Raw genomic sequence first — 25,743 nt, forward strand, 5'->3', positions numbered from 1 at the left:
AATTCCATCCCAGTTCTCTGACACAGAAAATATTACTGGAGAATGTACAAAAAGCTGGAGAAAAGTTCTCCAAAAAAAGATGAATCGTGTCACGGTGACCAATCGGATCCCTTGAGATTAAAAGTGGATACCTGATTGATTACTATGAGTAAGATCAAAGTGTATCGAAATCCAAGAATAAAAATTTAAAATATTGCATCTTATCAGCCCTTAAATGTGGGCGCTGCATTTGTTTTCTAGTGGATATTTTTTATTTTATTTTCATTTGGTGATCCTGATAGTAGCCTACTTTGTGTCTGAGTGACAACACTTACTGTACTGTATGTATGGTGCCACAGCGTTGCCACCCTAGGCCAGGAATTATATTAGTACAAGAGAAAACCTCTCCTCCTCCTCGCCTCTAGAGCTGAGTATAGAGTAGGATATATATTGTTGTGTTCACCAGTTCAGTGAATAGGCAGTTATAAGGACATCTCATTTCTGCCAGGAACAATAGGTATTTTTCTGTGCTTGCAGAAAATGTACTTATCATAAAATTGGAAACAAATGCAGCCACCAAGGACTGGTTAGCTGCAATATATTACATTTTTGTTTCTGGGTTTTGATATACTTTACACCAGTTCAATATAAACTTTGCCCCAGGTGTCAATACTTGCAGATTGCACAAAGGTATTTGCAGATGCTATTAGCGTGTGAATGGCAGTGTTAATTTCGTTGAATAAAACATTTTAGTCGACTAAATGAATACTATTTTAGTCGACTAAAATATGACTAAAACTAAAACAATTGAGATGACTAAAATACGACTAAAACTAAAATGGCATTTTAGTCAAAAGACTAAGACTAAAACTAAATTGAAAATTTAACGTCTATTAACACTGGTCTGTAGTGCATGTTCATACCTCGATACCATAAATAATAACATATTAGATGTTTCACTCCAGCACTATATAATGAGTTTAGAAATTGTAGAGAAAAGCTAATACATTACGTTTAATTACACCCATTCAATTTTAGACGACTAAAATAAGTTTTAGTCGACTAAAATGTACTGGAGATTTTAGTCGACTAAAATGTAGGACATTTTAGTCGACTAAAATCATCTGGAGAATTAGTTGACTAAATACGACTAAAACTAAAACAATGCAGAAGACTAAATCTAAAAAGCCATTTTAGTCCTAAGACTTATGCCGCGTACACACGAGCGGACTTTCTGGCGGACAATCCGATAGTGAGTGGGCCAGTCCCATAGCTTTTCGGGATAAAAATCCGACGGACCTAGAAATAGAACATGTTTCAAATCTGTCCGACGGACTAAAATTGGGAAAACTGTTGTTCTGTGTGCTGGTCCGACGGACCAAATACGACGCAAGGGAAGCTATTGGCTACTGGCTATTGAACTTCCTTTTTTAGTCCCGTTTGCGTCATCACGTTCAAACCAAACGGAGTTATGAACGGACTTAGTCCTATCATGTGTGGCCAAGTCCGTTGGTTCGGAAAGACCATCAGGCCTAATCAGAAAATCTGTCTGAAAGACCACTCGTGTGTACGCGGCATAAGAGTAAAACTGAATCAAAATTTGCTGCCAAAATTAACACTGGTGTATGGATCACTGCTTACTTTCAAAAGTAAAACCCTTTTCACACGGGCAAACCTATCGGCTCCGCCTATCAGTTGTTTAAGTGGACCCTCCATTATCCCCTATGGACCAGCAGATGTAAACCAGCATGTTACGTAGAAAATTTAAAAGGAAGGTGCATGGTATAGTGCATGAATACATAAGAGAAGTTTATTTAAAATAGAATGGTATAGATCAGGGGTCTCAAACTGGCGGCCCTCCAGCTGTTGCAAAACTACAAGTCCCATGAGGCATTGCAAGGCTGACAGTTACAAGCATGACTCCCACAGGCAGAGGAATGATGGGACTTGTAGTTTCACAACAGCTGGAGGGCCGCCAGTTTGAGACCCCTGGTATAGATTGAAAGTACTACGTATTCATAAATATAGATAAATTACCACTCTGTGTATCATCGGAATGGCACCGCGAGGATCCACATATCAAGCCACGGACTGTCACACGGAACAGGAATGAGAAAGCAACACCATCAGAGATCACTAGGCTTTCAAGAGGGACAGATGACCCGACCCGTATACCCTCCCATGGTGCTGAGAGCGCTGTGATGTGTTAGGAATATTCCTACAACAAAGGAGGATCCACCCCTATGGTCAAAACCACTTATCCAGTGCTCCACCATCCATCCTACTGATTTTAGCAAGCAGACCAGACCTGGTTTTATAATACTTTTTAGGCTCTGAGGAAGAGGAAAATCCTCGAAACGTGTTAGCCAATTATCCATTATTTATCCCTTGTATGAGCAGCTAACCATTCACTTTTTATCCCCATTATGGGCAGTGTTTTTTGTGTACCACGTGAGATTATTATAATGTATCTATACTTATGAATACGTAGTACTTTCAGTCTATACCATTATGTTTTAAATAAACTTCTCTCTAAGTATTTATGCACTAGACCACGCGCCTTCCTTTTATCTTTTCTGCATATCATTTCGGACTTCCTCTAGTTGGCATAGGCATCGGGATACTCATGACCAACTATACAATACCACCAGGAAAATACTACCACCTTCATTGAGGCTCACCACACTAGCGCAGGAGGGAATTTTTTCTGTCTATATGTAAACCGTCATGTGTCCGTTTACACCAGTCAACATCCTGTCCGATATGCGAACAACAGTTGGATGGGGATCCATTCCCCTTCCGTCGATCGGATGGCAGTCAGGTGTAAATGAACAGAGAAAAGATATACCTGTGCTCAAAATCCCAATATCTTGTACATGTAATTAAACTATCAGGTGCTAAAAGAGGCGTGACCACATATTAACACTATAAATTCTGGATGGACCCTCTGCACACTGCTTTATATCCTTTTCCAGCAAACTTTGCACGGCCTTGCTGGGTGGCTCACCAGATGAAAATAGAAGAACGATTTTGCTTTTGGGTTTAATACATTCTATCTACATTGTCTGGAGTTATTTTCTCAGAGTATTATGCGACTCCTTTCTTCTTTAGTATTCGTAGCTTGGCATCCCTCACCCAATCCACTGCCAAATCTCTACCATGAGGCTCCAGTAGAAAGAAGTTTTCAACCCACAGCATCCCCCACAAGGTGACACCTACTCTTCAACTGGATTTATGTGTTTAGCCAGGGAATAGTTACTACGACAAGTCTGGGTGGCCTATAAAACCTTCACTTTGCTCTGTATAGCGGACTTGCTGCTTCATCTTCGCACTCAGAACAAGCTATAAAAGCGGTCTGTTAATACCGAGGAAAAGCAATCAGCTAATGTTTGCCAGACATTGTGCATAAGCTAATCAGTGTTTTCTCCAAAGAGTAAGGGGCTCTTTGTAACACTTACCAAATTGACTTCAAAGTCTTCATCTAATTCTGGATTTCCTGTAGTGATGTAAGAGTTTTCTTTAGTGCATTGGTTTCAAGGGCTATAAATGAATGTGTGTGCTATATATGCATACAAAATGCTCTTTCATGTATATCTAAAAAAATATGACCTTAAAGCCCAACTCCTGGAATTTTAAAAATGATCCCTTGTAGTGATGTGGCATCTGCACTGCAAGGGTTAACTGCTCGATTAGGTCTAGAGGGGAAGAGAAACACTTTTACTTACCTGATCCTCCACTACCCCAGCAGATGGCGCTTCCCCATGCTCTGGTTATGGACTGTCCCTCCACATCATCACGTCCATGGTAGGGCTATGGATCCTAAACTGGTCTTGATGACGTCAGGACCTTAGACCACTGGAACATGGGGGAGAATACTAGTATAGCATTGCAGAGGACTGGGTAAGTAGATCTTCCTTTCTATATCTTATAGACATAAATGAGAAACTAGCCACTTAACCATAGGCATGCACATGGGGTGTGCCTGGGCACACCCCAATCACCCTGTGTGGTGCAGATTCCCCCTGTTTAGACCCCTGATATTTCACCAAAGCCTACTAATGGGGCTCCTAAAAAAATTGTAGAAAAATAATTAAAAAACTACTGACACCGTCCACTGCCCTACTGGCACTGTCCATTGCTCTGCTGACACCGTCAGTATATATACACATACGCACACACGCACATATGTTTAACCTTTGGGGTGCACACCCTAATGAAATAGGCTGTGTGCACACCTATGCACTTAACGACCAGTGACATACCTGTATGTCGCTGGACTTTCAGTGGTTATACCGGGATGATGCCTGCAGCTGCAGAAAGTAGCCTGGAAGTGATGACAAAACATCACTTCCATTTTTCCCCGATGTCAACAGCACCAAATTTTAAAAACCCGAAGTATTCAAAAACACCGATCTTGGTGTGATCGAATGCTTTTAGGAGCAGAGGAGGGATTTTGGGTCTTATAGAACCCAGATCTCTCCATAAAGAGTACCTGTCACATGCCTATTGCTGTCACAAAGGATATTTACATTCTTAGTGACAGCAATAAAGGTGATTAAAAAAAAAAAAACGTAAAGTGCCCCCGCACACAATGAGCAACATTTATCAAGCAAATTGGATGCAAATCAGACTGCCTGTCAGGTAACAATGTCTGCATGACAATTTTCTTGTGTACTTACAACCCGTGCACCTGTAATCCTGGGCAGTAAACATGGCATTTGTATGAATGATGTCCTAAAGCAGCTCATGGATAACTCAATTATTTTTCTTTCAACCAAGGGTGGCTGGGGGAATGACTCCCGCAGCACTATTGTGTTTTACCGGTGGGAGGATAGGGCAGTGGGGGATGCGAGGATCCTTCCCCGCCATCAGGGCACAATGATTACTGGTAGTAGCCGTCAACAGTACTCAACTGTAAAAAAAATCTGACAGGCTGGTTGTACCCAAGTTGATTGATGGATTGACTTGGGTACAACAGCCTTCACATACATGGATCGAATCTCAGCCACTCCTGGCCAAATTTCGATTCATGTATGGCTGTCTGAATACTCCACTCCACTCATGTTTTTTTTTTTTTTTTAAAGCCCTTCCCTGCCTGCAACTCTTTAAATAGCCCAGAGCCATACTCGCCCTCTCCACAGTTCAGTACATTACTCTTCAACTTCCTCTGACCTGGGCATCAGCTGCTCATCTTCTGGGTTGAATGATGCCCAACATCATTCAACCCCTTCCTGTGAGCCCAGGTTGTCAAGGACACACACCCTGGTGGTGCGTCATCGAGCCACTCAGAGAGTAATGCAGAGAACAACATCTATCTCACTATGTGAGGGCATTATATGGAGCATTCAGGACCTCCCCATCACCTCCTGTTTTGCTTTTGCATCTTTTAAGGTTCTTTGCGGTAAACCAAGGAAGCTTTAAGAAAAACCTCTGTAGTATATTAATGTGCTTTGCTTTACTAAACAAAAATGCTGCACATACAATTGTAGGGAAAAAAAAATCATAAATAAAAATAAAAAATATGCCTACAACGTCCACAAGCTATCTGTCTTTCCTAGCAAAAAAGCATGTGAAATTTACAGTATGTTTCATACACTAAGCAGTTACTTTACTTGGTTCTTCCTGGTGATGGAATCTTCTTTTTCCAGAATTTTCCACACTGACTCTTGCTTCTCAGAGTCTTGCAAAGCTTCTACCAGTTTTTTTTTTGTTACTCAGCACATGGCTTGCTCAAGTCCTTTCCCCTCCGCCTACTTCCTGTAGCATCATTTTCTATCCTGAGCTCATGAACCAGTCCAACAGGTTTGTTAGCAATTGCATAGAGGGATCATCTCTTATAAACAATACATGGTCTTGATATATTATTTCATATTTATGCTATAAATATTACTAAAATAGCCATAGCAACACACTTCCTTATATAGAAAATGAGGAGGTTCCCAGGACATAACATGACCAGAACAGACAGCTCCATAAAATGTATACAAGATCATTTAGATTGTGGGGGGTGCATCTAAGGGTGGAGACCTCCTTTAGGTGGAGGGTCTGCCCAACCAGGAGTTGGGATTTTTGGGGGGTTTCTTTTTAAGCTGACTTTAATAATTGTTGGTTATTTACAAATGTTTGAGTGAATAATGAAATGGTTGTTTGTATTGCTGCTAGGGGTGCATAGAACATAGAAGAAACATTCTGAGCCCTCCATTTAGTGATGAAGGTCTCATAAGACCCTTCTGTGTGATGGTTTGCACTCCGCACATGGAAGGATTGTCACACATTTGCAACACCAATATTTTGTGTGCTAATCCCTGCCTTGTGTATTGGCATGCTTTGTCTGAACGGGTTAATATATAAAACCATTGGCTTCCAGCTGGCTCAAAGTTTTAAATTGCATTTTTTTTTTTTCTATTTTATAAATATTTACAAACCCAATTACTGGCCAAAGATCGGCGCGTGGTATTATAACAAACTGTAGAGGAGTCGCTGTATGTTATTGGATAAACATTTATTAATTGTGACAAGAACACGCAATTTGTTTTACCTCCCTCGCTTATTCTCTGCTCTTTCACCTCTGTATTTTCTATTGAAAAAGTAAAATGAATATTGATAGAGCTGCTTATTGATTTCTAAATTTATAGTTCCAGCCTCGAGTCAAAGTCACATTCCAGCAGATTTTGTTGTATCATGCTCGCGTCTTGAGGGCTGGACAATTGGCGAACGCACAAGGGAGGGGGTGTTCAAGTGTCCCTTAGTTCTGTGTTCTTTAGTTTTAGTGTTCAAGTACCCTCAACAGGTCATGCCTTCAGAAGAAGAGCTATCCTCCATGGACAAGATTAAAAAGAACTTGTCGGAATATATAAATAAGAGAGCCCCATTTCTAAGCTGTTACAGTCTGCGCATGCTACAGGGCTGCAACGTTTTTAAATGTCTTTTATTTTTTTGCTTTAATTTATTTATTTTATTTATTTATTTCAGGTACTTATATAGCGCCGTCAATTTACACAGCGCTTTACATATACATTGTACATTCACATCAGTCCCTACCCTCAAGGAGCAATCTAAGGTCCCTACAATCTAAGGTCCCTAACTCACATTCATACATACTAGGGACAATTTAGACAGGATCCAATTAACCTACCAGCATGTCTTTAGAGTGTGGGAGGAAACCGGAGTACCCAGAGGAAACCCACGCAGGCACAGGGAGAACATGCAAACTCCAGGCAGGTAGTGTCGTGGTTGGGATTCGAACCAGCGACCCTTCTTACTGCTAGGCGAGAGTGCTACCACCACACCACTGTGCCGCCTTTAATAGCACTGTAGTCTAAATCATAATACCTATCTCCAGCACTGGGCACTAAAGGCAAGCCTCTGGGTCTGTGTGAGAGCAGTGAGTTCTCTCCAGTTGTCCAACATCCCTCCCTGCACAGTCAAAACGATCGTGCATCAATTGTGTGTTCAAATATTTAACACTCTTTAGTTGCATGAGAATATATACAGTGGATATAAAAAGTCTACACACCCCTGTTAAAATGTCAGGTTTCTGTGATGTAAAAAAAACAAGACAAAAATAAATCATTTCATAACTTTTTCCACCTTTAATGTGACCTGTAAACTACAACTCAATTGAAGAAAAATAAACTGAAATCTTTTTGGGGGGGGGGGGGGGGGGGAGTAAAAATAAAAAAATAAAATAATGTGGTTGCATAGATGTGCACACCCTCTTATAACTTGGGATATAGCTGTGTTCAGAATTGAGCAATCACATTCAAACTCATGTTAAATAGGAGTCAGTACACACAGTCATTTAAAAAGCCTTTAATTAAAGTGGTTGTAAACCCTTACAGACCACTTTAACCTACAGGTAAGCCTAGATTAAGGCTTACCTGTAGGTGCAAGAAAATTCTCCTTAACCTACACAGTTAAGGAGATATTTTCCTAAAAACGGGCACAGATGTCTACGGCACAGGTGCGCCATAGACAACGGCGCAGGCGCATTCAGCCTTTACACACACATGAACTTCTTCGTCCATAGGGTTCAATATTGAGTTGGCCCACCCTTTGCAACTATAACAGCTTCAACTCTTCTGGGAAGGCTGTCCACAAGGTTTAGGAGTGTGTCCATGGGAATGTTTGACCATTCTTCCAGAAGCATATTTGCACCATAAGGGCCCTTTCACACTGGGGCAGTTTGCAGGCGCTATTGCGCTAATAATAGCGCCTGCAAACCGACCCAAAAGTGCCGCTGCTTTGACTCCAGTGCGCTAGCAGGACGGGAAAAAAAGTCCTGCTAGCAGCATCTTCGGAGCGGTGAAGGAGCAGAGTGTATACCGCTCCTTCATCGCTCCTGCCCATTGAAATCAATGGGACGGCGCGGCTATACCGCCGGCAAAGCGCCTCTGCAGAGGCGCTATGCGGTGGTTTTAACCCTTTCTCGGCCACTAGCAGGGGGGTAAAACCGCCCCGCTAGCGCCCAAATACCGACGGTAAAGCGCCGCTTACAATAGCGGCGCTTTACCGCCGACAACGCCCCCGCCCCAGTGTGAAAGGACCCTAAGTGAGTCTGCAAGCGCTTTGGAAATTGGATACTGTCTCCTTTTCTGTTTCCAGTGGCCCCACTCTGTTTGGAAGGATTTTCCATTATTTTCCTCCATTACGTGAGCATGTATGGGGAGATAAAAAGGCAAGACAGCCTCAAATATTGTACTGTTTTTCAATTTTAGTTATTCCTTAAAGAAACACATTAAGAGCTACTCACGAAGTTAAAATGCTCGCATTACACAAGCTGATAGTGCTCAAATTACTTCCTACACTCATTTGCATTCCATGTGCTGGAAATGCGAAAGTGACGCCAACAAGCCCCATCCAACATGTTTCGTCACATTGACATCATCAGGAGCAGTAATCATGTAATCAGGATTACTATGGTAATTAATTTATTATCCAGTTTATACCGAGACACAATTCAAAGGTATTATGTATGACATTTACATATGAGGTAGTTTAGGTTTATGGCACTTTTTGCACTTTATATTTCACAATGAGTTTGCACATCTTTACATGTATTTATTGATTAGTAAGGGCCGCATTAATCTGAAATGTGTACTGGGATTATTCCCTTATTTCAGGGTAGTAATCATTGTGCAGGCAGCTACACACATAATTTTCAGTTATACCATAGCGCAGAGTCTATATTTATTCTCAGAAAAAGAGGATTACTTGTGATAGGAAGCAAGGGGACTTGCAGAGAAAGTAATTATCTAAAGTGCTTGAGGGAGTCCAAAACTTTTAAAGTATGGGGCTGAGGATAGGCAGGCGAAAGTTAAAGGGGGTCCATGGTAGTGATTATAAAATTATGGGGCGATGTTAGCGGCTTCCAGTTCAACCCACTGAGGGGCCTCACGTCCTGCATATAAAGCTACCAATGGTGTGTTTTGGGCAGCTTGGTAATTTTTTAAGGTGCTAAAGTCCTTTTTTGTTTTATAAATATTTGCCCAGAGTTTTAGCTGCTGATCAGATTCATAGCTAATTAAAATAAAAGAACAGATACCTGGCTTTGAAAGTGAACACTAGGACTCAACTGCCTTCCTGTTTACAACATTTCCTGTAGCATCTTCTCATGTCCCATAATAATAGTCATACCTTCTATGCCCAAGGGTAGGCACAGATGGACATGACAGTAGGCATGAATTATTGCCTATATTTGAACCCATGATGTGTCATCAAGGACCGGACCCATTTACCGGAAGCTTATCTAAATCTCCCTGTATAATAAGCTCCGACCACCAGAAGTTCAAAGATAATCCGAAACACAAGCGATGCTTGAAATAAGGAGCTTCACATCTAAAGATCACCATTGATGGCCATTCAGCCTTTCCCACAACCTAGTCTTCACAACATCATGCCTACTTCTAAATTGCAGGTGCACTTTTTTAAAGTAGGAGGGTCCCAGTAGTCACAAATTTCCATATTCATGCTGAAAACGCACAGAGATACACTCCACACATTGAAGAAACCACATAAAACAGTCACATGTGTAAAAGATAAACAGCGAGTATTACCTCCCCTTCTATTGGCTGTTTATCCAACATCAATAGAACCACTTTAGGAGCCAAATTACTAAACAAGCTGCCAATTAGGCTTGCAGTCAGCTGGATAGATTAGCGGCTAAGAGAGACTGATACAAGATTTTCATCTCTTGAGCCAATTACGCAAATAAATTACCATCCTCAGCGCTCCTTGCTATGCTGGAAGCTCAGATCGCTCTGTGCCTTTTCATATGTCTGATACGGGATTCTGAGAAATCCTATTTTCAACCATCACTATTGGGTGAATTATATAAAGCAGCCCTGCTCATCCTGGGGTTTATGTGTAGCTCAACCGCACAGAATTCAGACTAGTATGCATATACGTCCATTTCTATTTTATCAGCAAACCAGTTAGCAATAATTGTTCTAAGGTGAAAAATGATTAGCCGCTATAGGTTATTGAACCTTGCCATTTATGACTGTGCTTTGTACCGCCATATTGCGGATGCCCAGTAATAACTCTTTAAATTAAATTAGAATCTTTTCGCTATTCGATTTTATTTACTTGCTGATGATGGAAAATCTTACTTTTCACTGTTTTCTTAACCCCAAAAGCAGACGTTTACTTTATTGCAGCTTACCAATTCTTCAGGTCCATTCACACTATGTGCAGTTACCTGCATTCTTCCTCATGGATAAACACAGGTAACTGCAATGATACATAATAGTTTTCTATGTGTCATGTTCACACCAGAGCACGATGTTTCTCTGAGTTCCAGAGATATGCGATATTATGCAATGCGCTCCTGTGCGGTGAATAAAGTACACTTCAAATAAAGCTAACATAAAAAAGAACCCCTACTGAACTGCAGCTGAAATAAACAGCTGCCTGAACACTAAAACGCTGCTCTTTAGTGTGCAGGTATTGTGAGTGTGCCCTTGGATGTGATGGCTGCATTGGTTTTCTTTTCTAGTTTTTTTTTTTGTCCTTTAGTTTCTTTTCTTCTTTTTTTTTTTTAATTTATTTTTTTTTTAATACATTTTTATTAGTTTTCAAAATATTAGAAAAAACAACATACAGTATGTCCTTTATTTTCACATGTTGATTTAGCCAGTAAGTCTGTTGTTTTGCAACAGAACAAACTGTCCTGCAGATGTAGTAGTTAGAGGTTTGAGACAAACCAAAAATTTAATAATAAATCAAAAAAAAATGCAGCCACCCAGTGATTGGTAAGCTGCAATATATTACAATTTTGGGTTGAATACCATTTTAATCATCTCTTTGACACAGTACAAAATCACTTTAGTGTGATTTTCTGGTGTGTGTCAAACCATGCTTGCACTGCCCTGGCAGTTTTAGATCTGGTATTCCTTAAGTAGTTGACCGACTGCAATAAAAATGAATAACTAATTAGGGAGAAAAAAAGAAAGGAGGTGAGCCTGGTGTTGGGACTTGTCAAAGTCACATGATTGTCTTTCCAATTACGAAGTTATCTCTGCTGGCATATTACCATGGCCTGCATCTTAAAAATGGGCCACAAAATTTAGGTTGCAAATTTGTAATTAGCAATATCCACTCTCCATTATAAAATAGCCCCAAAGTGACACTGTCACCAAACTAAACCACCTAAACTTCCCTTAAAAGTATTTTTTTTATAAAGAATAAAATGTGATTCATTTTGTGGCACATTAACAAGTACATCCGGCAGCACAGCAGTTTCTACTTTTAGGTGAACCTTTTTTATCATGCACACTGCTGTTCCTAAATTGATGTTTGGGGCTTTTGGCTTTCTTTTGCCTAAGCACCTGAACACACCTTAATAAAAGCCTAAAGCCCCATATACACTATCAGATTTTCTGCTGAGTTTGTCCTTCAGATTTACCAAAACCATGTAGTGCAAGGGCCTGCCTGATTGCATATACATTGAAACTCCTAAGGTTTGACCTCATATTATATGGTTTTGGTAAATCTGAAAGAAAAACTCAGCAAAAAATCTAGTAGTGTGTATGGGGCTTAAGTGTCCATGCAGACAATGGGGGTTATTTACTACAATTGGAGAGTGCAAAATCTGGTGCAGCTCTGCATAGAAACCAATCAGCTTTCAGTTTTTTTTGCCAAAGCTGAAAGTGTTATTAAACTCACAACATTAAAATCAGTCTGTATATGCAGTAAAGCATGCTTGTTATACTCAATGTGGAACCTAAGGGGTTAATCCTCTGCATTGTGTAACAAGGCTGTTTGATCCTTTCTTCTCTGGTCCTCCCCTTCTTCTTCAGTCTTCAATCCATCTGCTGATAGAACAGAGCCTTGGGGGCACTCTGCACATGCTCAGTTTGGTGTGTATTGCTAGAGAGTTTTTTCTTTTTTTTTTTTATTTCTTGGGAGGGTGCATGTGATCGACACAGGGGCAGTCAGCACTGTCCAGATAGAGTCAGGGGTCCTGCAGCCTCATAGGACAGTCAAAATAGAAGGAAAACTCCTACTAAAAGCTTTAACCAGACACTGATAGAAGCCACAAGACTGCTATATATTGCTGATGAAAAAAGGTATTTAGCCATTTATATTTACTAAAATAATTGCATGTCCATGTTCTGTGTACTGTGGGAGACCAGATATAGTGAATGCAGGGTCCTGGGTTTAGTAACACTTTAATTAAACAAGCTGAAGTTAGAAGCTGATTGGCTACCATGCACAGCTGCACCAGATTCTGAGCGATCCAGTTTTAGTAAATCTCCCCCATTGGCTTTAAGAGGAGTTTAGGAGCAGCAGAGTTTAGAATCAGACAAAGCTCCCTCTCCTGAATGCATTCAGAATTGTGTTCAGGAGAGGAGCTTTTGGGCATGAAAAAAAACTAAACACTACTAAGCGCTACGCACGTTTGGCACTTCAGAATGTATTAATTTCAGTAGCCAGAATAACGTAAAATTCTGGCCAATGAAATAAACGCCCAAACACCTAATGCTGCTGATCTCGCCCAAACTGGTTTGAAAAAACGCAAATTTGTGCCCATTCAGCCAAAAGAGCATTTGTGAGGTCAGGGGCTGATCTTGGACATGAAGACCTGGCTTGCACTTGGCGTTCCAGTTCACTCCCAAGGCGCTTCAGTAGGGTTGAGGCCAGGCTCTTCTGTACAGGCCACTCAGGTTCCTCCACACTAAACTCATACAACCATGTCTTTAAGGAGCTGGCTTTATACACAGAGGTACAACAAACGACCTTTTTAAAATAGTTTCCACAAGGTTGGAAGCACTTAAATGTCTAAAATGTCTTTGTACACTGTAGTATTAAAGTGGGAGTAAACTCCCTTGTAGGATTTTTACCTATAGGTAAGTACAGTAAATATCTCCTAAACATGCGCCATTTGGGAGATATTTACTTTAGATGCAGCCGGTGATGTCACTAGTGCATGCGCTCTAAAGGGACGGCATATCCATTCCTTCAGAGCTGCGCCTGTAAACAGCGACTCCCGCATACATGCACGGGAGTGATATCATCACCGACTCGGCAAATCCAAAAATACCGGGTGAAGATGGAAGTGTCTACATCGGTGACAGCGCAACGCTGGAGGGCTTCATTTTCAGGTAAGTCTGTCATAATGTGCTAATATTACTGTTCCATACTAGTACATTATGAATTAAACTGCCTGGGGCCTGATATTTTTTTTTTTGCAGTTTACTACCACTTTGACAGTGCCCTTCACTTGAACATCTTTAACTCAAACATTTGAAGGGGTGTACACTCAGTAGTTCTCTTGGCTATATAGAACAACACAAAACACTGTAGATTTGCATGCTCTAGCAATGATCAGCCCGAGTATAGACTAGGAGCCGGATTTTCAGTGCGCCATTTTTGTTTTCTCTCTTTATACTAGGAATATTGCGCTTCTTAAACGTTAAGTAACATTTGAAATCAGCATATTTGCAAGCTGTTGTGTCGAAAAATGATTAAACAGATGTTTACCCTCAAGCAGCGTTAGACCTCTGATCTGATTTTAGATTACAGATGGAATTGAATTAATTCATGGCAGTCCCAGTAAAATGGAGGGTATGGCATTGAATGCTGCCGTGCTGTTTAAATAGACTCTACCTGTCCTGACAGCTGTTGAGCAGAAATGAATGATCTCTCATTTTCATGTAAAGTAGCCTGTAATGCTGTCATGAGCACCATCTTAAAGAGGGTCTACAGGATATTTATCATGTGTTCCACCGAGCATTCTTATGGTGCCAAGTCTCAGTAAGTTACCAGGGCTCTGTAAAGTTATTTTTCTCTGTGTTTTTATGTGATCTTGTGTTCTGTGGATACATTGTCCTTTGTTATGTTGGCGGTGAGGAAGGAGAGAGGAAAAGGGATATGGTGAAAGGGTGTTCTTCATAGAGTGTGAAGGCTTCTGTGTATGTATCTTTTGCGTGTCTCAATGACTTGGATTCCTTCACATGTTTTTTGGCTTGTTTTGTGGCTTGTTTTTTTTGATAGGCCATTTTGTAGTGTTTACAACATCTAGCCATTGTCCATTTTTATGTCATTCGGTACACATTTTGACATAATATAGTAACTTTGTATGTCTATCAGTGTGTATTTTATGTGATGTTCTAAGGATGTCCACTGAGTATTCGTATGGTGCCAAGTCTCTGTAAGTTACCAGGGCTCTGTAAAGTGTTTTCATGCGATCTTGTGTTCTGTGGATAAATTGGCCTTTGTTATATTTGCGGAAAAGAGGATGAAGAAAAGTTATATAGAGTTAGGGTGTTCTCGGATTGGAATACTTGCTACCATATTTATCTGCGTATAACACGCACAGGCGTATAACACGCACATTCATTTTAAGAGGGAAGTTTCAGGAAAAAACTTAAATTTTAAATAAGGAACTTTGAAGCAAAATAAGGGTCAGTGCCCATCTGCAGCCTCACAAGTGCCATCAATGCAGCCTGATTAATGCCCACCTGCAGCCTCACAAGTGCCATCAATGCAGCCTTATTAGTCCACATCAATGCAGCCTCGCCATTGCCATCAATGCAGCAACCTCGCCATTGCCATCAATGCAGCAGCCTCGCCATTGCCATCAATGCAGCAGCCTCGCCATTGCCATAAATGCAGCAGCCTCGCCATTGCCATCTATTGACTTCCTATTACAGAGGCCGCCAAGTAAACAGGAGATTCTCACTGTATGTAATCTGACGGCACTCACGTCCCGTCCCATCCCCCCCCCCCCCCGTTGCCTCCGAGGCAGCTGAAATTGAAGTATTGGCGTATAACACGCACATGCTATTTGCACCCGATTTTCATGGTGAAAAAGTGAATGTTATACGCCAATAAACACAGTATTTATGAGTCTTCCACGGGTTTCAATGGCTTGGATGCCTTCATATTGGCTTGTTTTTTTTTTTTGATAGGTCATTTTGTAGTGTTTACAGCATCTAGCCATTGTCTGTTTTTATGTCATTCGGTAGACAAATTTTCACATAATATAGTAACTTTGAATGCTCATCAGGCTGTATTTCATGTGATGATGTCCAGTGAGCATTCTTGTGGTGCCAGGTCTCTGTATGATACCAAGGCTCTGTAAAGTTCTTTTTTTTTTCCGTGTTTTCATGTGATCTCGTGTTCTATGGATAAATTGGCCTTTGTTATATTGGCGGAGAAGAGGGAGAAGAAAAGTGATATGGAGGTAGGGTGTTCTCAAATTGCGATACTTCCTGTTTGAGTCTTCCAGGGGTTTCAATGGCTTGGATTTCTTCACTTTGGCTTGTTTCTTTGATAGGTCATTTTGTATTCTATATGCTGTTTAGCTATTGTTGGTTCTTATGTCACCTGGTACACATTTTCAAATTATGTAGCAACTTTGTTCTTGCTGTTTTCTGTGTAATTCTGGTATACTAAATTTATTTGTGAAAGCTGAATAACAGGCAGACTTAAAGGTCACGCATTAATTAAAGTGGTATTAAATGTTCGGCCTATAAAAATAAATAAACGTCATACTTACCTGCTCTGTGCTGTGGTTTTGCACAGAGCAGCCCCAATCCTCTTCTTCTCGGGTCCCCGCCGGTGCGCCTGGCTCCTCCCTTTTGACCAGTGCCCCAAAAGCAAGCCGCTTGCTATGGGGGCACTGGTGCGTGTTTGCTTCCGAACCCTGTTCATAAGACGCATAAAGCCGTGGCTCGAACCTGCCCCCGCTCTCTCCTCATTGGCTTACTGCCTGTGACTGACAGCTGCTGTCCCAGCTAATGAGGAGAGGGAGTCCTGGGACAGCCAAGGCTCCCATGGACATCACTGGATTGAGAGGGAGTTAGTACACAGCTTTCAAGAGCCGATCACGTCAATTTTATGCTAAATCATCCGAAGGGACAAGCACAAAAGTTTTTCTCGTACGTTACCAGAACAAAAGTTTTTCGTTAAGTCAGTACAGTATATGTCTGAAAAAAAACGTAAGACTAAGACCACGCATGCTCGGAATGAAAATAATACATTGCAAATACAACACATTACATCTGTAATATGTTAATATGGGCAATAGTAATAATAAGTAATTTGCTTATCTATTCTCTCTCTTGGGTTCAAACGTCTCCTATCTGTGGCTTTGGTTGAGTTTTGATTGTATAACTTTTATCTGAAGACCATAGTTCCGGTAAATTGATTTTCTCATTGACCTGTTTATCTTTTTAGGTTTTATAGGTGAAAACAATCAACCTATCCCGGAGAGTAACATTGGAAACCGCATGCTTCAGAGTATGGGCTGGACCCCTGGCACCGGACTGGGACCGGATGGAAAGGGTATTTCGGAGCCTATACGAGCCATGCAAAGACCAAAGGGACTTGGACTTGGGTTCAGCTGATGTAATCGCATGGCATGTTACATCTCCAGACGTCTTAGGAATATCGATGTGTGTGTTTATAATGTCATTTGTAAAATACTCTTTATAAGAAAATACAAAGTTTCTTTCTCCAACTGGGAAAAAAAAACAGGAGGGCTGCAATGTTATCACCAGCTAGCACTGTGAAAGTAGTGAGCAACTGAGCCGTGTGTTGCTATAGGGCCTAGGCTATCGTTATTTTACACAACACCTGAACCAATAACATTTCATGAATTTCTGTTAATAATGCTGGGCTAAGGAATGACACATTACTTAAAGATAGTATATTTTAAAGTGCACTTGTCATCTACAGATAGTGAAGCGGTCATTTTTTTACATGAATCTGTTCTTTTAAGGCCTATTTTTTGTCTTTGATACCAATAAAACAAAGAACAACATGCCGGCCATTTTATAACCTGGGCTGATAATCATGACTATGGGCTTTAGAAAACCATGAGGCAGTAGTAATGTCTACATAATGACGAGGCTGCTAACTTATGAACATTGGCTGGATTGACAAAAGGGCCACCTTCACTCTACATAGGTGACAAGAATATTGGCAGATAACACAGATTTGTTTTTTGTTTTTTACAGTTTACATAGGTGACAGGTACATTTCCATTGCTAAAAGATAAATTAAACCTTTTTTTAGATTGCCTGGATTACTACTTGGCACCTTACATTTCCTGAGGATTCCAGGCACAAAAGTCTCCACCAGATTTTTCAATCTACAACAGCTATTTCAAAGCCACGCAAAGGAGGCTTGCTCCTCCTGCTGTATTCATTCTGATAAAAAAGATGCCCTTGTTATGACCATGATAGGAGACTGGTGTTGGGAACTCAGATGTAGAGACATGAGACAATACGTGGTCCAGCAGCCTATAGCAGAAGGGCTTCTGTCCCCCATGCATATCAGCAGGAAGTTGGGGATCTTGTGGTTTGTGCAGGGACAGTTGATGTAGAGATGCCTTTCCATTGTCTGGAAAATGTTTAAAATGTAGTTGCCAATTTATAGTGTCACACAGTTTTACAAAATATTACAAAACTTTGGTTCAGTTCCATTTTTAGTGCAAGCCTGTCAGATGTTTTAAACTTTTAAGGGCCCTTTCACACTATGGGGTTGGTTTACTAAAAACTGGAGAGTGCAAAATCTGGTGCAGCTCTACATAGACACCAATCAGCTTCCAGGTTTTAGTGTAAAAGCTTAACTGAACAAACTAAAGTTCAAAGCTGATTGGCTGCCATGCACAGCTGCACCTGATTTTGCACTCTCCAGTTTTAGTAAATCTACCCTTATGTGTTGGAGTACCGTAATGCAATACCGTAGCACTGGAATAAGGCAGCCCATTGTTTTTTGCACAACTTACTGACAAATACTAACCTGAATTTTTTTTTTTTTTTTTTATACCGTGCACCCCAATGCATTTGTGAATGTGTTTCCGGCTACAGTAATAGTGCATTGGGGAGATATTCAAAATGAATGGTACTGTATTGCAACTCACTTTGCGCATTACTGTGCAGTAAAACACGCTTTTTAGAGCAGCACAAAAATGTGACTCTAAATCTCTTGACTAGGCGCAGGTACCACAAAGTGTCTGCTATTACCTTTTAAAGACATGAGAAGTCTCTTTTGTGTGTCCCTCTGATCCTGATTTCACTTTCTTAGAAAATAGTTCAATTTCCCAGACTTTGGGGTCAAAGATCCCCCCATTACTAAGCCATGACCCACTGCCCTCCCCTCTCTCCTGGCTAATGAATGCATTTTTGTTAGCCATAAGGATGGACGTAGAGACACAAGGGCTGGGAGAGACTAAAGCTGGCCATAGGTGGCTAGAATTTCAAGCAAAAAGTCCTAGGAAAATTCCCAGAACATTCTCAGAAAATTCTCAGAGCATTTGTTGTTCGAAACAGTTTTGTTTGCATTTGATTTTTAAACTAATGGACTTAACCAAACGAAAACCACATACACTGTTAGAAATGTGTTCATTCAAGGTTTTTTCTTTTTTTAACCTGCTCCATAAAATCTTTTTGTCGTGGCAGTAAAAAATGAATGTCAATTTGACCCACTAATGATTAGAAAAACAAACAAACTTTCTTAGAACCTTTTGTTTCCCAAGAATTTTTATTCAGAAATCTACCCATCTATGGTCAGCTTTAGCCTCTAAGTTAAAGTGGCCTCTTACTAACAATGTTACTAGAGGGGAATAAAGACGGCTTTTCTGGCTTTTCAAAGGTGGAAGTAAGCACCTTGTGCTGTCTGCACTTAAGCGGGACTTTCAGAAGTCTAAGGCCCCTTTCACACGAGGTGGACTTCGTTTCCACGGAGCCCACCTCGGTCCGCCGACATGTCTCCGCTGACATCCATCGCTCCATAGGCTTACATGGAGCGCCCGTTCAGGTCCGCCGTCAAAACTGACAGGCGGACCTGAACGGTCCGATCGTGTGAAGGGGGCCTAAAACATCTGGCAGGTTCATTTTTTTTTCTTTGCCACTGATTTGCATTAATCAGAAATGTATTTTATAATTGTGCAAAATGATATAGCTTGCAGTACTCAGCAGCATGAGTTCATAATAAGCCAATCAGCTTTCAGCAGCTTCATTTAAGTTAGACCAATAATAAACCTCTGTTTTAATATTTCACATGTTTATGCCTGCTAAAATATATATTTTTTTTAAAGTTCAGTCTACCCAAAGCTTGTCTAAAACTCTGAAACTGGCCAGTTAAAGGATAAGTTCACTTCAAAAAAATAATATATAATAAATGTACATTGCAAAATATAAAAAAAAGTGCAATTATTTTTTTTTTTTTTGGAGCCTGTAAAGCATTGCACCAGTGATCAGCAGATCTCCTGCAGACCTGTCAGTGTATCTGTGAGCCCGTGCATCCTGTATAGACCCACAGATACACGAACTGGAAGAATCAATGGACTACCACAGCGCTCAATGGCAGTAGTTCATTGAGAACTACAAGCCAACATCCGCAAAGGATGTGGGGACTTGTAGTTAATTTATACACAGAACTCTGTGTTTGAATAACGCGGCCGTATGGGTGGAGCCTCGTAAAGCCACGCTGATTTAAAAAACTGACCGCTTGTACATGGAAATTCTCCCTGTACTGCTGTCACAAGGAAGGGGTGGGGGCAGCGGCTGCAGCATTGGGAACATGTTACATCTTCCACCCTAAAAATGGGTAGAACATGTAACATGTTCCCAAAGGTGAACTTATCCTTTAAAATTGTGTCATAAGTGGAGAGAAATACCCTGTTAAGGTCCCAGATGGCAAACCATGCCCAATTCCACTAGAAAAAAAAAGAGAGAGAAACTTTAGGTGGGTCTGCTGGTTAATGCACAAGCCCTGTGCATTCCTATTATTGGAGAACATAATATCCTGTTTCAAAGTTAGTGACGTCCAGACACATAAGGCCAGCGTTGGCTACAACTCAAATCATTACAATCTTGTAAATATGTTTTTGTTTTTTTTTTTAATATTTGCCTGCATTAGGCCTGAACCAGCCAGCTCACATTTTACAAGGAATAACCTGATGGGTGGTACAGGTTTCCAACACATAATATATACTAGCCTCATTAATTCTTAGGTAATAACACTATATAGCCAAAGTTTGTGAACACCTGACCATCTCACCACTTAGCATTCCAATCAGCCCCAAATATGTTCAGTAGGGTTGAGATCAGGGCTCTGTGCACTCCAGTTCCTCCACGGCAAACTGGTCAATGTATTTTTAGAGATGGCTTTGTGCACAGGGGCACAGTCATGCTGGAACAGAAAAATGCTTTCCAGAAACGTTTGACCCAAGCTTGGAAGCACGCAATTGTCTTAAATGTGTTTGTATGTTGTAGAATTAACAAAACCCTTAACTGGAAACATCTGAACTTAGTCGTTTGGAGGTGGTCCACATACTTTGGCCATATGGTACAACTATTCAAATTTTGTGGCTATACATTTTTACTTGTACAGATAGAAATTTGAAGGTTTCCGTGTTCTGACAGCGGAATATGGAGATGGCAGTTTAATCTGTCACCACCCACCTGAAGCTTTCTTGATGATAGACCCTGAATAGTAAAGCAAGTTTTTGTTTTAACCATCTTGCACCATGCTGTCTTTTTTTTTTTTTTTTTTTTTTGCTTAATGTAGCTGCATTCCCAAAATTTCAGGAGCTGCAGTTTCCGACAGAATGTTTTTTGTCGCTGGCTAGTACTTTCACAAGCAGGCAATTATAACTGAAACATTGGGAGTAATAATGTTAGAGACATTTAAATACAAAAATAGAATTAAGGTGGATTTACTTCAAAGGACTGATCCACCTGTACTAAAAATCGCAAGAAAACATATGGTGATGTCAAATTGTATCTAACTCATTGGTAGAAGACCAATTTAATGTGTAACTGAAAGCAACATTTTGCATCAAGTTTATTGCTAAACAAAATCTTGGCTGGGTGCATACTATGTAAAACTAGAGGCTAGCTTACCAAAAGGGAGTTCAGACCTCATTGGGGTCAAAATAAAGCTTTAAAAACACAGACATGTGGGAGACACAGGTCCCCTTTCCCAAGGTGCCACCTTGAGAAAGAGACCTGGTGTCTCAGAAACTTTGATGTTTATATGTTACATTTTTTTTTTTTTGCTTTCAGTGATACCAGTTTTGCAACTATGACCTCAATAAAACTTATGCCGCGTACACACGAGCGGAATTTCCGTCGGAAAAATCTTGGATGGTTTTTCCGACGGAATTCCGCTCAAGCTTGGCTTGCATACACACGGTTACACAAAAGTTCACTGAACTTTCGACCGTCAAGAACGCGGTGACGTACAACACTACAACGAGCCGCGAAAATGAAGTTCAGTGCTTCCGTGCATACGTCGAATTGTTTCCGAGCATGCTTAGGAATTTTGCACGTCGGAATTGGTACAGACAATCGGAATTTCCGATCGGAACTTTTTCTGAAAAATTGAGAACATGCTTTCAATCTTTTGCTGGCTGGAATTCCGCCAGCAAAAGGTCGATGGAGCATACACATGGTTGCATTTTCGGACGAAAAGCTCTCATCGGACTTTTGGTTGGCGGAAATTCCGTTCGTGTGTACGGGGCATAAGAGCTCTTAACTCTTTTGGTTTGCTTGTCTTTTTGTCTCTAGTTTTTTATTGCTGTTTGTATCCGCACTGGGGAGATTCACCCTCTATATTTGTCCTGGTGACCACCGTCAGCGGACAGTGATGGAGATTTCAAAATTCTGAGTTGTCACTAAAACTTGGATAGAGGGGATATCTTTCAATATGGCCTTTTTCTTATCATTTCCTGTTGTCTACTGAGCAAAAATTGATGCGATATATCCACAGATGGCAAAAACTGATGGCTTTTAGCGCTGTTCAAAACTACAAAAATAAAGTTTTAATTTTAGTTATACTTTGAGGTGTTATGTTACCTACCGATTAGTTTATTGCCAACAAATGTGTAAAAATGATGAAGCAGGACAGGGCTGGACTCTTTTTATCTGGATTTGGTGTGTCTGGATTATTAGGTTTGCTATACAAGGCATTAACAACCATATTTTGGCAGGGAAAAAAAATTGGTTTTCCAAAGAAATGGCTCACCAACACCTTAAGTCATATCTTCTAAAAAAAAAAAAAAAAGTTGACCACTGCTAACTTTAAGTACAGGGCACATCTTAGAACACTGCCACTCATCAGACATTATATATACGGAATAACATAGTATTCAGTCATGTGTAAAAGATGTCCCATAGAACACTGTTACTGATTGTTCCTTAGAAGCATAGTGCCATTTGTATTAGCATGGGCCACCAATTCCAGTGTTGACTGCCAAACTAAAAAATCAGCCCTTTGCTTTTAGGAAATATGCTGTACAATCTAGATTGTTTTAATTATTTTAGTACATATTTTTATGTGTTTCAATGGAAACATTTTACTTTCAACAGGAGTCTTCAATAGGCATAATACTGAGTTGCCCTATTGCCAATCTGGGGCATTCAGTTGGAACTGGACACCAATGGACATTTTTTAAATGTTGATAGTAGTAGTCTTCAAAGGAAGATGTGAATTTGGTTTATGCTTTTTGAGCTCAACACAAAAAAAACTTGTATGTAATTATTTGCTTGTTTGCCTGTAAAATTTGAACATTTTAAATAATATTTTTTCCTTTTTTTTTTTTTTTTTTTTTTCTGAAGGGGGGATGCTTTTTTGGTTGTTGCTTTTTTTTTTTCCTTCTCAACTGGAGTACTTAATCGAGACTACAGTATGTGTAATTCACAAAAAAATGTATTAAAGAACTGGTTTGTTTTAATTAAAAGGAAATCTGAGTTATTAAAAACATCAGTGTTCAACCGAGATTTTTTTTGTCATGTAGAGATATAACTTTCAGTGTAACCTTTGTGGGCATAGAGCTTTTGATACATATAATACAAAAAATAAACACAAATAGCCTTGCTCCAGGGCCCTGCAATTTAATTTTTTTACTGATGTCTTCAGTCACTGGCCAAAAGTTCTGCAGTTTCAGACCTCCAGAAAAGGGTTTACCAGGTGGCCTTCATCAGCAGTGGAGAGAGAGTTCGGCTGTAGGGACACATGCATGTGCATATGATTCATGCAATGACGCAAACCCAGGGGGCAATTTTTATTTGCATAAGAATCATGCAGAGATTGCATGGAGCTAGGACAGAAGAGTAAGTTCTTATTTACATATGAATCAGACAGCATATGAACCACTCAGTGGTGTGGGAAGGACATCACCCAGCCCACAGAGAGCAGCCCAGAGATGTCTGGACTCCTCCACAGAAAATACCTTTGATCCCACTCTTTGAGAGATTGTGGAAGACCATAGGAACTTTGCTGCAAAACTCTCTCCCAGTGTCTAAAATTGGGCTGCACCCTGTCACGCAGGCTTACCATGGAGGCTACATGTTATGTTATATATATCTCACAAAAGTGAGTACACCCCTCACATTTGTGTAAATATTTTATTATATCTTATTTGACAACACTGAAGAAATTACACTTTGCTACATTGTAAAGTAGTGAGTGTGGCTTGTATAACAGTGTAAATTTGTTGTCCCCTCAAAATAACTCAACACACAGCCATTAATGTCTAAACCGCTGGCAACAAAAGTGAGTACACCCCTAAGTGAAAATGTCCAAATTGGGCCCAATTAGCCATTTTCCCTTCCTGGTGTCATGTGACTCATTAGTTACAAGGTCTCAGGTGTGAATGGGGAGCAGTTGTGTTAAATTTGGTGTTATCACTCTCACACTGGTCACTGGAAGTTCAACATGGCACCTCGTGGCAAAGAACTCTCTGGGGATCTGAAAAAAAGAATTGTTGCACTACATAAAGATGGCCTATGCTAAAAGAAGATTGCCAAGACCCTGAAACTGAGCTGCAGCATGGTGGCCAAGGCCATACAGCGGTTTGACAGGACAGGTTCCACACAGAACAGGCCTCGCCATGGTCGACCAAAAAAGTTGAATGCATCTACTCAGCGTCATATACAGAGGTTGTCTTTGGGAAATAGACATATGAGTGCTGCAGAGGTTGAAGGGGTGGGGGTCAGCCTGTCAGTGCTCAGACTATATGGCGCAAACTGCATCAAATTGGTCTGCATGGCTGTTGTCCCAGAAGGAAGCTTCTTCTAAAGATGATTTACAAGAAAGCCCGCAAACAGTTTGTTGAAGACAAGCAGACTAAGGACATGGATTACTGGAAGATAAACTTATTTGGTTTAGATGGTGTCAAGCGTGTGTGGCGGCAACCAGGTGAGGAGTACAAACACAAGTGTGTCTTGCCTACAGTCAAGCATGGTGGTGGGAGTGTCATGGTCTTGGGCTGTATGAGTGCTGCCGGCATTGGGGAGCTACAGTTCATTGAGGGAACCATGAATGGCAACATGTACTGTGACATACTGAAGCTGAGCACGATCCCCTCTCTTCAGAGACTGGGCCGCAGGGCAGTATTCTAACATAACCCCAAACACACCCCCAAGACAACCACTGCCTTGCTAAAAAAGCTGAGGGTAAAGGTGATGGACTGGCCAAGCATGTCTCCAGACCTAAACCCTATTGAGCATCTGTGTGGCATCCTCACACAGAAGGTAGAGGAGTGCAAGGTCTCTAACATTCACCAGCTCCGTGATGTCGTTATGGAGGAGTGGAAGAGGACTCTAGTGGTAACCTGAGATGCTCTGGTGAACTCCATGCCCAAGAGTCCATTTCCTCAGTGTTGTCATATGAAAAGATATAATAAAATATTTACAAAAATGTGAGGGGTGTACTCACTTTTGTGAGATACTGTATATTAAAAAAAATATATTTTTTACCTTTCTAGTTGTTTCTTTGGAAAAGGTCTTTGAGCAGACTGCAAATTACTCTGAAACACTTCAAAGTGAAAACGGAGGAACAAAGTAGGGACAGACTCAGGTCCTTAATCATACACAGGGTGTCTTCATGACTACTTGGGTTATGCAGCCACCTTCAGGTGAATGGACACTGGCCAAATAATGGCAGGTTTCCCTGCCCAGGCATAACCCCTCCCAGCTAAGCTAAACCTCAGTTTTGAGCTAGTAACCTTAGGTGATTGATGCCTCTGACATGTATATCTGAAGATTCCTTTCTGGGGTGTTTTTTTACCTGCAGTCTTTCATTGCTTATTCTATACAATGATGCCTCCAGCACTTGGGCCCATTGTTACAAAATAATTGAGCAGCTTTTAAGGCTGCCGCTCAGTACTGTACGCTGCAATCACAGGGAAGCTCACTATCCAGAGACCTTGTTGGCAGGGTGCTGTACAGGGAGGTGATCCTTTGCAGGGTACTGGTATCCCTCAAAGTCCTTTCAGTCGATCAACAGTGATGAGTGAAGTTTGGG

The 25,743-nt window shown here is 40.7% G+C and overlaps 1 protein-coding gene across 1 annotated transcript in view; it reads left to right on the forward strand.

The window, feature by feature from the left end:
* Nucleotides 1-23,393, forward strand: part of GPATCH2 (G-patch domain containing 2) — a 265,802-nt gene extending 242,409 nt beyond the window's left edge. Inside the window, exon 10 of the mRNA XM_073628372.1 lies at nt 16,663-23,393. Within this exon, the coding sequence (XP_073484473.1) occupies nt 16,663-16,832 (170 nt within the window). The 3' untranslated portion in view covers nt 16,833-23,393. The remainder of the gene's footprint in view (nt 1-16,662) is intronic.
* The last annotated feature ends 2,350 nt before the right edge of the window (nt 23,394-25,743 follow it).

Source organism: Aquarana catesbeiana, linkage group LG04, assembly GCF_042186555.1.
Source record: "Aquarana catesbeiana isolate 2022-GZ linkage group LG04, ASM4218655v1, whole genome shotgun sequence".
Lineage (NCBI taxonomy): Eukaryota > Metazoa > Chordata > Amphibia > Anura > Ranidae > Aquarana > Aquarana catesbeiana.